This window comes from Rhinatrema bivittatum, chromosome 1, assembly GCF_901001135.1.
Source record: "Rhinatrema bivittatum chromosome 1, aRhiBiv1.1, whole genome shotgun sequence".
Taxonomy (NCBI): domain Eukaryota; kingdom Metazoa; phylum Chordata; class Amphibia; order Gymnophiona; family Rhinatrematidae; genus Rhinatrema; species Rhinatrema bivittatum.
The window spans coordinates 113102467-113116624 of NC_042615.1; the positions used below are offsets into that span (position 1 = coordinate 113102467).

At 44.0% G+C, this 14158-nt stretch overlaps 1 protein-coding gene across 5 annotated transcripts in view; it reads right to left on the reverse strand.

Annotated features, from left to right (window-relative positions):
• LOC115079042 (NACHT and WD repeat domain-containing protein 2-like) overlaps nucleotides 1-14158 on the reverse strand; it is a 247792-nt gene that overhangs the window by 143234 nt on the left and 90400 nt on the right. For all 5 annotated transcript variants that reach the window (XM_029582083.1, XM_029582174.1, XM_029582254.1 and 2 more), the window contains exon 12: nucleotides 13498-13611. In XM_029582083.1, coding sequence (XP_029437943.1) covers nucleotides 13498-13611 — 114 coding nt within the window. The remainder of the gene's footprint in view (nucleotides 1-13497; nucleotides 13612-14158) is intronic.

Here is a 14158-nt window from a genome sequence, read left to right on the forward strand (position 1 = left end):
AGTGAATGTAAGAGTACCCCCTCCTCTGAGCCTCCCTCCTGAGAGTTTTGGCTTCCAGGGGTGAGAGGCATGGAAGTGCTTAATTAGGTTTCTATCCAAAATGTTGGAGGCTGGCTCCCAAGTGTTCTCCTCCAGGCTATATCCTTCCCAAGCAAGGAGGCACTCCCACTTATGGCCACGTCTTCTTACATCTAGTACTTCAAGCATCTGGTACGTAGTATTGTTCTTGGCAGCTATCTCCTGTAGTTCAGGTATCTTCCTTGAGGGCCAGGAGAGTACCAGGGGTTTCAGGAGAGAAACATGGAAGGCGTTATAGATCCTTATGGAAGTGGGCAACTGGAGATGAAAGATCACTGGACCTAATTGATGGAGCACTTTGAAGGGACCAATGTATTGTGGAGCCAGCCGCATGGATGAAATTCTGAGCCGTATGTACCGGGTACTGAGCCAAACTTTCTCTCCAGTTTGAACTGGGGTGAAGGTTTTTGATCGAGATCAGAGAATTTTTTAGCCTTCTGGCCAGCCTCCTACAGCATCTGTTGTGTGCGGTTCCATAGTTCTTTCAATTCCTCTGCCATCAACTGAACTGCCAGAAAAGGAACACTTAGTGGAAGCGTAAGAGGAGGTAGTGGTTGCTTGCCATACACTATTTGGAATGGAGATGCCCCCATAGCGGTGCAGGTTTGGGAGTTATGAGAGAATTCCACTCAGGGAAGCAGAGCAGCCCAATCATCCTGCCGGGTATAGACATAAGCCCGAAGGAAATATTTCAGAGTCTGGTTGGTCCATTCGCACTGCCCATTCGCTTGTGGATGGTACTGCAGTGGTGAAATCTAACTGAATGTTGAATTTCTTCAGAGAGCCCTCCAGAATCTTGCTGTAAATTGAGTGCCATGGTCCGAGATAATATGCTTGGGTAGTCTGTGGAGACAGAACACGTGCTGACCAAAGAGTTGCGCTACTTGCAGAGTGGAAGGAAGACCAGGCAGTACAGTGAAATGAGACATCTTAGAGAAGCGGTCAACCTCTACACAGATGACCGTGTTGCCATTAGAGAGGGGTAAGTCCACGATGAAGTTATGGAGTTGTGAGTCCAAGGTTCCTTGGGGGCCGGCAACAGCTGTAACAGCCCCCAAGGTCATTCCACTAGAGGTTTCCGCTGCATGCAGATGAGACAAGAGGCCACATATGCAAAATGATGTCCTGGCTTATTGGGCCACCAGTAGAATTGCTGAAGCAATGCAAATGTCCAGGCTCACCAGGGTGGCCTGCAACGAGGGAGTCATGGGCCCAACTTAGCACTTTGCTATGGAGCTTACGTGGAATGACCATTTTCCCTGGAGGGATGGTCATGGTGGCTGTGAGAAGTACCCAGGTTGGATCTATGATATGTTGAGAAGGTTCAACTGAATCCTCCGGATCGAAGGAATGAGAGAGGGTGTTGGCTCAGAGGTCTTTAGCGGCGGGTCCATACCTGAGTTTGAAATCAAAATGGGTGAAGAAAAGTTCCCAACAAGCCTGCTGTGGGTTCAGACGCTGGGCTTGATGGAGGTGCTCAAGGTTCTTGTGATCTATATAGATGGTAATATGGTGATGAGCCCCTTCTAGCCATTGGCACCATTTCTCCAATAAAATGAGAAAAATAGAATAATAGAAAAATCTGAAAGGAGCAGCTACAAAGGTAAAAAGTGTGCAAGAGGCCTGGACATTGTTAAAAAAATACCATCTTAGAAGCACAGTCCAGATGTATTTCACACATTAAGAAAGGTTGAAGGAAGGCAAAACGATTACTGGCATGGTTAAAAGGTGAGGTGAATGAGCTATTTTAGCCAAAATATCTTTATTCAAAAATTGGAAGAAGGATCCAACAGAAGAAAATAGGATAAAGCATAAGTGTTGGCAAGTGAAATGTAAGACATTGATAAGACAGGCTAAGAGAGAATTTGAAAAGAAGTTGGCCATAGAAACAAAAACTCACAGTAAAAACTTTAAAAAATATATCCAAAGCAGAAATACTGCAAGGGAGTCAGTTGGACTATTAGATGATCAAGGGGTTACGGGGGCACTTAGAGAAGATAAGGACATCATAAAAAGATTAAACTATTTCTTTGCTTCGCTGTTTCTGAAGAGGATGTTAGGGAGATACCCATTCCGGAGAAGGTTTTCATGGGTAATGATTCAGATGAACTGAACTAAATCACGGTGAACTTCGAAAATGTGGTAGGCCTGATTGACAAATTGAAGAGTAGTAAGTCACCTGGACTGGATAGTATACACCCCAGGGTTCTGAAGGAACTCAAAAATGAAATTTCAGAATTATTATTAAAAATGTGTAACCTATCATCAAAATCATCCATTGTACCTGGAGGGTAGCTAATGTAACCTCAATATTTAAAAAGGGCTCCAGGGGTGATTGGGAAACTATAGACCAGTTAGTTTGATGTCAGTGCCAGGAAAAATAGTGTAAAGTGTTCTAAAGATCAAAATCACAGAAGATATAGAAAGACATGGTTTAATGGAACAAAGTCAGCATGGCTTTAACCAAGGGAAGTCTTGCCTCACAAATCTGCTTCACTTTCTTGAAAGGGTTAATAAACCTGTAGATAAAGATGCACCGGTAATGTAGTGTATTTGGATTTTCAGAAGGCATTTGACAAAGTTCCTCATGAGAGGTTTCTGGGAAAAGTGAAAAGTCATGGGATAGGTAGTGATGTCCTTTCATGGATTACAATGGTTAAAAGACAGGAACAGAGTAGGATTAAATGGACAATTTTCTCAGTGGAGGGGTGGGTGGGCAGTGGATTGCCTCAACAATCTATACTGAGGCTCGTGCTTTTCAATATATTTATAATAATCTGGAAATGAATACGAAGAGTGAGGTAATCAAATTTGCAGATGATGCAAAATTATTCAGAGTAGTTAGATCACAAGCGGATTGTGATAAATTGCAGGAGGACCTTATAAGACTGGAAAATTGGGCATTCTAATGACAGATGAAATTTAATGTGGATAAGTGCAAGGTGATACATATAGGGAAAAATAACCCATGCTATAGTTACACGATGTTAGGTTCCATATTAGGAGCTACCACCCAGGAAAGAGATCTAGGCGTCATAGCGGATAATACATTGAAATCGTCGGTTCAGTGTGCTGCAACCGTCAAAAAAGCAAACAGAATGTTATGAATTATGAGGAAGGGAATGGTGAATAAAACGGAAAATGTCATAATGCCACGGTATCGCTCCATGGTGAGACTGCACCTTGAATACTATATACAATTCTGGTCGCCGCATCTCAAAAAAAGGTAGTTGCAATGGAGAAGGTACAGGGAAGGGCGACCAAAATGATAAAGGGGATGGAACAGCTCCCTTATGAGGAAAGGCTGAAGAGGTTAGGGCTATTCAGCTTGGAGAAGAGACGGCCGAGGGGGGGATATGATAGAGGTCTTTAAGATCATGTAAATGTGAATCGGTTATTTACTCTTTCGGATAATAGAAGGACTAGGGGACACTCCATGAAATTAGCATGTAGCACATTTAAAACTAATCAGAGAAAGTTCTTTTTCACTCAACGCACAATTAAACTCTGGAATTTGTTGCCAGGGAATGTAGTTAGTGTAGTTAGTGTAGCTGGGTTTAAAAAAGGTTTGGATAAGTTCTTGGAGGAGAAGTCCATTACCTGCTATTAATCAAGTTGACTTAGAAAATAGCCACTGCTATTACTAGCATCAGTAGCATAGGATAGACTTAGTTTTTGGGTATTTGCCAGGAACGTATAGGCTGGATTGGCCACTGTTGGAAACAGGATGCTGGACTTGATGGACCCTTGGTCTGACCCAGAATGGCATGTTCTTATGTTCCAATAGCTCCTTGTCCCTGATATCATAGTTTCACTGGGCAGGACTACATTTCTTTAAGAAAAAGGAGGATGGTTGGAGTTTCCCCGAGGATGAGTATTGACTGAGGACGGCTCCTACTTTGTCGGAAGAGGTGTTTACCACCACAATTAAAGGCCGTTGCGGAATGGAGTTCTGAAGACAGGGTTTCTGGAGGAAAGCCATCTCAAGATCCTGAAAAGCCGCTACTGCCTCAGGAGGCCACAATTTAGGGTTGCCCCCTTTTTCGAGTCAGAACTGTGAGCAGGGCTGCCAGCTTGGAATAGTTCTTGATAAATAATTGGCAAAGCCGAGAAATCTCTGGAGGGCTTTTAACCCAGTAGGCTGAGGCCAGTCTTGGATACACTTAATCTTGTCAGGGTCCATGCGAAACCCCTGCTAGGAAACTATGTACCCCAAGAACAGGAGGTTCTCCTTTTCAAATAAGCATTTCTCGAGCTTCGCGTAAAGTCAGTGGCCATGGAGGCATTAGAGTACCCGGGAGACGTCTCTGTGATGAGAGGGCATGTTCTTAGTAAAAAACAAAATGTCATCCAAGTAAATGACGACACAGTCATGAAGGAGGTCCCTGAAGATCTTGTTCATCATGTTTTGGAAGACAGGTGGGGCGTTACAGAGGCCAAACAGCATGACCAGGTACTCATAATGGCCATCCCTGGTATGGAAAGCCGTCTTCCATTTGTCACCTTCTTGGATCCTGATTAGGTTATATGCCCCCCGGAGGTCCAATTTGGAAAATACCCTCGCTCCCTGCAGGCGATTCAATAATTCCGAGATTAGCGGGAGGGGATAGCAATCCTTCCATATAATGGCATTCAAACCACGGTAATCGGTGCATGGTCAGATGGTTCCGTCTTTCTTTGCTATGAAAAAGAAGCCTACCCCAGCCGAGAAGGTGGAGCAATGGATGAATCACTTGTTCAGATTCTCTCAAATATATTCGGACATTGCCTTGGTTTCAGGTAATGACATAGAGTAGACTCTACCCCGAGGAAGCTTAGTACCAGGAAGCAGGTAGATGGTGCCATCAAACTCTCTGTGTAGGGGCAGAACGTCAGCCTCCTTTTTGGAAAAGACATCCGTGAACTGTTCGTTCTATGACAGCAACCCGCCTGAACTGACTGAGGTGGCGAGACAGCGCTTGATAGCCGCCCTTTCCAGGCACAACATATGACACCCAGGCCCTTACTGGGCAAGCTGCAGAGATACCAGTAGAACTAGAGTGAATGTTGCTGGAGCCAGGGCAATCCCAGTACCAAGGGATGTATGGATTTGTCGAGAACATAAAAGGCCAATTGTTCCACATTGAGGGCCCCAGTCCACATCTTAACGGGAACCATAATGCACATAACTCCTCCTGGGAAAGAGTCTCCATTGATAGAGAAGAGAATCAGCAGAATTGGACAAGGATCCATGGGTATATGAAGATGCTCTGCTAGGGCCTTCATGACGAAATTGCCATCGACTCTGAAATCGACCGATGTTAAAGTGTGGAAGCCCCTAGTGCTGACCGAGAGGGTTTCAGGAAGTGTTAATGGGGGAGCAGGAGAGGTGAGGCCTAGGATCAGTCCCCCACTGATTCCTAGGTCTGGGAGTTTCCCAGCCTTATAGGGCAATGGGCTAGTAGATGACCGGCTTCGCCTCAGGAGAGGCAGAGTTCGGCCTGACAGCACCAAAGGCATTCTTCCGGGGATAGTTGATCACAGCCTAACTGTATAGATTCCTCCAATGGGACCCCCAAAGTTGAGGGGCCTTCTGCAGGAGGAGAAGATTGCCTCGGATAGAGAATAACAGTAGAATGTTTCTTGGAATGCTGGAGCTCCCAAGACCTTTCTTGTAGCCGCCGGTCAATCCTCCTGGCCAGTTCTATGAGGGCATCTAAGGATGTGGGGAGTTCCCATGCTGCTAATTCATACTTAATCCTGGAGGATAAACTGTCGAGAAAGATGGGGCACAAACAGTCCTCTACCCACTGGAGCTACATGGACAAGGTCCAAAACTCTATAGTGTACTCGGAGAGGGAACGGTTAACCTGGCGGATATGAAGGAGTTCCAGACCTGAGGCAGCCTGAATGCCAGGATCATCAAAGATAGTTTTGAAGAGCATCAGAAACCAGGGAAGAACCCAAAGGGTGGGGTCGGACTGCTCCCACAAGGGTGAGGCCCAAGCGAGAGCCTTGCCATCCAGCAGGGACAGAATGCAAGTTGTTTTGGTGGTGTAATATGGGAACAGCACATCTTGGAGACTAGAGTGCAATTTGCACTGATTGAGGAACCCCCGACAGAGCTCCGTGTCCCCAGAATAGTGGTGTGGAGCTGGAAGCAGTATGACCGAGTGCATCAGGAGAACAGGATTGGACTGCGCTAGCATGGATGGGCTCATCCTGCCCATTGGGATGATGGAGTCGAGTGCTAAGACGCTCCATGGAGGCCGCTAGAGTTTCAAGACTCTGTTGCTGCTCCAGAATATTCTGGGCCAAGCCTGGAATGTCCTGCAGGGCAGAAGCCTCTGTCGGGTCCATGGCCTTGGCAATTTGTTACGCTGGTAGACCCTTGGACAGAGGGGGAGTTGGCACTGCCTGTGGGGAGGAGCTTCACAGGCCTCCACCATCGGTAGGTGAAGGGGAAGAGAAGCAGAGACCCCGCGGGAGCTTCACCTCTACCAGCCCACGTTCCCCTTAGGTTGAGCCCTCTGGTGCTGGGGCTGGCTGGACTTACATGAGATCTCTGCAAACATGGGAGTCCAGAAGAGGGGGTAGAAGCAGTCATGCAGGTCAAGACTGGAGTTGGGAAAGGAGTCCGAGGTAATGGCGGTGGACTCATAGTCAAAGTCCAGGCAGAGGTCCAAGCAAGTGTTGTGGCAGGTGGTGTAGCTTGTAGTTGGTTTCCAGACAAGGGTCATGGTGACAGCATAGCTCGTAGTTGGTCCGATCCAAAGTCAAAGCCAAAGACAGTCAGGAGAAACAGGGAGGCAGGAACTCAGAGGCAATGTACTTCGCTGGAAGGAGGAGACCTATTGCCAAGGCATCGGATGAAGGCAGGGACTACCCTTATATAGTCCCTGTAAGATGATGTCATCAATGAGACCTGCAGAGCTTTTCCTGCCGTGGACTCTTTAAATCTGGAACAGAGGCGCGCCTGCGTGCCTAGGGGATCGGAGTTTGGAGCGGAGTGTTGGCGACATTCCTGCCGTAAGAAGGCAGAGGTGGTGTCATCTGGCAGCTCAGAGCCATGCGGAGTGACAGTAACAGGGCCTCAAAGAGAGAGAGTTACGTTGGCAGCAGCTTCCTGCCGCTGCCAGGGAGCCCGGGCCTGCTTCTGCTGCTGCAGCGCATCAGTGGGTGAGTGGAGCTGGTCGCAGGGCTCCGCAGCCGGCGAGCATAACAAGTTCTGAGAGTTATCAGAATAAAGATGTTATCAAAACCTAAGGGAGGAAATAAGAGTACCAAAAGAACAAGCTTTATAGGGCTGGACTTTTTACATCATGTACCCTTCAAGATCAAGGCTAAAGCAAGTACAAGCGTGGCCCAGTGAGGGCTCCTGCTGGCAGGGGAGCCAGCTTGCAACTGGTATTGTTAAAATAAGGGGAACAGCACGAGTGTCCAAAGCAGATGAGTATGGTGTTATAGGAAGCAACTACTTCATTAACAGACTCTGACAACGTAGTGAAGGAGAAGAGAGATGAGACAATGGTGGAATGATCTGGTATGTTGCTAATGACTGAACGACACTATGGGGGAAAGGTGATTAAGTGTGAAAGTTATCAGATGATGGTCAGAGAGGGAAAGAACTGAGATGAAGAAGTATGAGAGAGAGAAGTTTTTGGAAAGAACTAGATCAAGGCAGTGGGCCAGCTGGTGAGAAAGGGAGGTAGAGCATAGTTGGAGATCAAGTAAGGAAGTTAAAACAAGGAGCTTTGAAGTATAAGTCAAAGGGGTCATCAGTACGGAGGTTAAAGTCCTAAAGAATGAGGAGAATGGAAGATGGTTCAAGGAAGAAGGAGAACCAAGAGTCAAAGTTGGTGAAAAAGGATAAGGGGAACTTATCAGGTAGTTGATAAATGACAGCTACCTGGAGAGACAGTGGGGTGAATAGACAGATGGACTGAACATCAAAGGAAGAAAAGGAATTGGATTGAAGTGGAAGAAGGGTTTAAAACCTACAGGAGGAGAGGAGTGGTTAGAGCAAAGGACTATCAACCAGGAAGAAGCAGGCTGGCACCACCACCATTACCAACCAAGCAAGGTGTAGGGTGAAAAGGTAACCTACATAAGAGAAAGAGCAATAACTGAGGCAAAGTCCCCAGGGGAAAGCCAAGTCTCAGTCATAGTGAGATGACAGAGAACATGAGAGATAAAGAGGTCATAAACATAGGCAAGCTTGTGGAAATAGAGTAGGCATTACATAGGGAGTATGCGAGAGGGAAAGAAGAGGGAGGAAGGAGGGGGTAGGGATAAGATTGGAGGGGCAATAGTTTGATGTGCACAGAATAGATGAGAGGTGCATTGGAGGGCCAGGATTTGGATGTGTATCCCCAGCTGAGCAAAGGAGGAGCAGGAGAATATGAAGATAGATGAACGTGTGACAACAATGATGAGGATGAGATGCTCTGGGATGGTGGAGATGGCTGGATGAGAAGAAGAAAACTTTGAAGTTCAAGAGCAGTGGACAGTGCAGAAGACAGACTGGCTGGTGAGATGAAGAATGTAGAAAAGGGGGTCAGTGGATTTGATGTTCATAGCAGATTGCTGTAGGGAATACAATCAAGAAGAATATATCAAGAAGAGAAAGTATAGTAGATAGTGGCAGGAACATGATCAGGGCAATGGGCAATTGGGGATACCAGGGAATCTGTTGCTTTGCACATTTGCTGCATCTGGTAATAATGGATGCCTTAGGACTGGCAGCCAAGGAAGACAGCAGCTTTGTCCTGATAGAATTAATAGGTGTAGGAAAATAGCAAGGCATTTTAACCAGAGTATGGTGGGCAGCATTTCCATGAGGAGCAGGAAGCAGTGGGAGTACCTCTGCACCAGCTTATTTAGGATGTAAGCACCAGATAGAATTCCATCTATCTGATGATGCAGAGGTTAATAGAGCAACAAATAATCTTTCATGAGCAGTCTATGGATGCCAAGCTCAGTGTAGATTTACTCCTGGGGCACCATGGTAATTATACATGATGCAGGTGGTACAAATCCTGAAGCCCTTCAAAGATGTCATGAAGAATCTGAGTTCAACAACCACCCTGGGCAAGATTATCCCAATAGTTAATATCATGGAGAAATTAGAGAGTTTCCAGCAAAACTGCTGCAGCAAATGTCTGATTTTTTGAATGAACATCAATTACACAGTCCTTTTCAATCCAGATTTAGAAAGGCCCTCAGCATGAAATTCTGATGGTTTCCTTACTTGATACACTGAGGAGAGGTCTTGATGATGGCAAAATATTTGTGTTAGTTCTTTTCGATATATCATTGGCGTTTGATACCATTGATTACCAGGTTCTCCTATATTGATTACAGGAGTGTGGTATCATTGGTCTAGTCTTGCACTGGTTTGAGTCCTATCTTTCTGATTGCTCCTTCCAGGTAATGGCTGGCAGGAAGCATTCTCAATGACATCAATACCCTCTGGAGTCCTACAGTGCTCTGTTGTTTCAGCATTATTGTTTAACATCTACATGACATCAATTTGTAGGTTGCTAGCAGATTTCTGTGAGGGATATAGAATCTATATGAATGATATTAGATTCTTCGTCTGTATATAACCCATTTGGGACAACCCTGATAAGCTAATTGAATTCTGCTTAATGTCTATTAGATTATGGCTTTTCTATAATAAGTTGGCACTTAACATTGCAAAAACTGAAGGAATTGTTGTCCAATGTCCATATGCTCAATTTTTGCCTTTGTCTATCTCCATTGAGAATTTCTTTTTACCAGTTCTTCCCTGTGTAAGTATGGTGACCCCCCTGGGTGGCCACTAGATAGCCCTTGATCCCTTCCATTGAATTTAATAGTTTAGTTGGAGCACCTTTCTCATAACAGTCCCTCCTTTTGAGGATGGCTGTGATTGGTGGTCTTCATCTATTTCGGGGGGGGGGGGGGGGGTTGCTAGGTTAAGAACAAGTGAGGTCATTTTAAGTTGGTTCTTGGAGAGGCAAGAGTGGTTTTCTTTTTTTCCCTGCTGAGTTGGGCCCATTTATCCAACCTGGAGATTTTTTGTTTACATGAGATTCTTTATCAGTACACTCCTTTCTGAGAGAGTCTGACTCAATATTTTGAGAGAGAAAGACTTTGAAATTTTGGTCAGATTTGGTATAGGTTTTTTTTTCTCATATTGGGGAATACCCTGTACCCTTTGGAGAAGGACAAGCCCTGGTCCAGAGAGCAGGAGATCAAGACCTGTGAGCTATCCTTCTACTTCCTAGAGGAAGGAAGATCAGTGAAGCATTAACCAGCATGATATTTTCGGACTAAGAGTATTTTGGATTTTTTCCTTTTTGGTTAGTATGGAGGTTTTTTCCACTCAGAAAATTGGATCCAGGAGATTAGGAACACGTTTCAGGACATTAGACATTAGACTTTTCCCTCTGAGAAGTCATCTAGATCTAAGAGAAACTGTAGAAAGAAGAATCAAGATCTGGAGACTCTTTACAGGATCTGCACCCCAAAGGAACCAGGTCACAGGCTGTGGGCAAGAGACAGAGCGTTTGACTCAGGTAGGATCATTTCAGGCTTTGGAGTTTCCTTAATAGGACTCCCCTTACACACTGGGGTGGTTTGTACATTGAGGAGAAAAGTGACATCTCCCTCAGAGATTTGAGAAAAGGGCACGAGCCCATCAGCTGAGAGACATTATAAATATTTCCACTGTACAGTTTAATTTGTGGAATAGCTTTGGGACCATTATGGAAGTTTTAGAAATAATCAGTAAATTTTATTTGAACACCCTTTGGTGTCTGGCCTGTTTGTCTCCGTGACAAAGACACCACCAGGGAGATACGCACCCTTCAGGAGAAGCACAACATCACCTGGGCCACAAAGAACTACCTTTCCCCCATAGAAAGAACCCACCCTTTGGGATCTGAATTGAGAGGAGATACATGTGAGAAGACAGCCCCAGAGAATAAATACTTTTATGGCCCTAGGGGAAATAGCAAAACCATGAACAAAGGTTACATAGGAGACTGGAGATCTGGATTGATTCCTGTTTAACTTTCCTGCAACATGTAAAAATCAGTTTTTTTTAAATTTTGGAAAGACAAGCTTGTGGCTAGTGTGTGGGAATGGCAGTGCCAGAGGCAGAGGGGCAGTGGAGATGCAGCAGAGGAATGAGTGGGCTCCTCATGGAATACTGTCAGCATCAGCAGCACTCAGGCGGCTGCCACTTCCTTTCCTACCCTTTATTCACTGCCCCACTGAAGAATGGGCTCTCCTGACACAGGCCATAGATTCAGAAGTTAGCAGCAAAGACTAGTAACCCTCTACCAGCAAAATTTCAGTCACACTATACCTTGAAGAGCCCATCAAGGTCATGGCTGCAGACCCATTGCCATACAGGGCACACAAGGCTACAGTCTGGCCAGACCTCACCAAGGCCGCCCAGTATTTCCTTCCCTGTTTACTAAGCAGCATACCTAGTGAACGGGTATTCTCAATAGCAAGGGACATTGTGAGTCCATATAGTTGCCCACCCTTTTCTTCATTTGTGTCTCCCCTTTTCTCCTTTCATTTCGTTACAATATCCCAGTCTCTGCTTTTACTTCTGTTCTGCTCTCTCCATCAGTTTATCCTTATTGCTCCCACTTCCAGTTTTTTAAGAAGCATCTAAAAGCATGGGCCTCAATATTCAAAGCAATCCATTTAGATAAGTTAGCCGGATAAGACTTATCCGGCTAACTTCTATGGGATATTCAACAGCATGATTATGCTGCTAGATATCCCTGTATTCAGTGCTACTTAGCCGGCTAAGTTATATCTATGGCGGGTCCAACTTTTCCAATTAACTTAACTGAATAAATCTGAATATCAAGCTTATCTGACCAAGTTAACTGGATAAGTAGTGCCACACCGATCCACCCACTGCCCACCCACTGGATATCCAGCTATCTACTTAATGGGATAAGTGGCTTATCTGGTCAAGTGGTGGCCTCTACATGTAGCTGGATATTCAGTGGCCACCACTTGCCAGAGTGGAGGAGCAGCCTAGTGGTTAGAGCAACAGGCTGCAAATCAAGGAAAACAGCATTCAAATCCCACTGCTGCTTCTTGTGACCTTGGGCAAGTCATTTCATCCTCCATTGTCTTAGGTACAAAGTTAGATTGCAAGCCCTCTGGGAATAGAGAAATACCTACAGTATCTGAAAGCAGAATATAAATAAGTTGCTACTTATCCTGCTGAATATCGGAATCATGGCTTTTTATTCAAGCCTTTGATAATTAGAGGGGTAATATTCAATTACTGGCTGGATTGAAAATTTAGATGGATAAACTTATCTGGCTAACTGGGGAGGGATATTCAGTGGTACAGTCACACTAAATATAGCTGGTTATCTTAAAGGTAGTCGGATAAGTTTATCCAGCTATCTTTAGGATTACTGAGTTAGGCGGCCATCCACATATGCACATACCATTAGTTTTGCGGACCTACTCTCCATTCACGAGATATGCACGTACTCTCAAACACAAAGAAACAAATCAACCAACAAATGCACATCCCTACTCTGAATATCTGAGATAACTGGATAACCTATCCAGCTAACTTAACTTCACCCAGGAATGCCACCAGAATGCCCTTACATAATTCGGTTAAATTTTTAGATGGATAATAAGTTATCCAAGTTTAGATGGATAATAAGTTATCCAAATAATAATAATAAGTTATCCAAATAATAAGTTATCCAAATAATAAGTTATCCAAGTTTAGATGGATAATAAGTTATCCATCTAACTCTGGACTCATGGACTCTGGACTCATGGACTCTGAGACATTCAGGTTAAAGCACCGTCCTTAAGTTTTTAACTTGTACACTCTATGGTAAAATTTCTTTTACCGGCCTATCTTCTTTCCAGCGTGTTGCAAGCTTCCAAGTTCTCTCCCCCTGTTGATTGTAACTTTGACTTATTCCTACTTATTGTTATCTTTTGTTTACGTGAATTTGTTACTCTAGTTTTTTCCCTTTTGTTAAATTGTAAACCGATCCGATATGGTAATTTACTATGAAGGTCGGTATAAAAAAACTGTTAAATAAATAAAATAAAATCCAAATAAACTTTACTTGAATATTGACCCCTAGGTGTCTTTTATTATTTAATCGGGGCTTATGCTGTCATTTTTTATTAATTGATGTATTTTCTGTATTTGATGTTTCTTTTTATGAAGTATATTTATTATGTGATACTATAGTTTTATGATTATTACCTGTAATTCGCCTTGGAGGCTTTGGGAAAGAAGGTGAGAAACCAAGTATGACAAATAAGTAAATGAGAAATATTTGCATATACTAGTAGATCACCAAAGAACCAGCTTTATTAAATGAGGCTGAAGGACTGAGTAGAGAAGCATTGCATTGCTAGGCTCCTCATCATCATACTCACAGTATCTGACAATGATGAACATGTTCCAGAATCTCCTCATTGTTCCGAGTTTTAAACATATGCTGCCTTCTCCAAGCATCTGGGATTTCCAGAAAATTCTGTGACCTAATCATTCTAAGAAAAAACAAAAACAAAATAAAACATAACTTGAGATAATTATTTTCTTTTACTGAAGATATAATGTAACAGAATTCTGGCATATAAATATGGAATTGGAAACATATAATAATATCGTAACACAGTAAATGATAGCAGATAAAGAACAAAATGGTCCATCCAATCTGCCCAGTTGAGTGAGATCCATTCGGTTTGGGAAGATGAATCATATAAATTCCCTTATGCAAACCAATACCACATGACCCCACAACCATGTCTTTTACCTGTCTTCTCAACTCTTTTCCCACCACTGCTCTCCATATCTGTACTGAGCATGCCAAAATTCAGTCACAGTGATGGCCTCCACAACCTCCATTTTCAGGCCATTCCAAGATTTGCTTCTTACATAACCAATACTTAAGCAAAAACCCAGGCCCCTTTCTCTGTTTTATTATTATTATTAAGTTTTGTAATAATCCCAACAGCCACCAAGGTTAGGCTGTAATAAAAAAAAGATGAGTCTTTTGTGTCGCCCCTATCCCAATCTGGACACAGGCACAGGGGC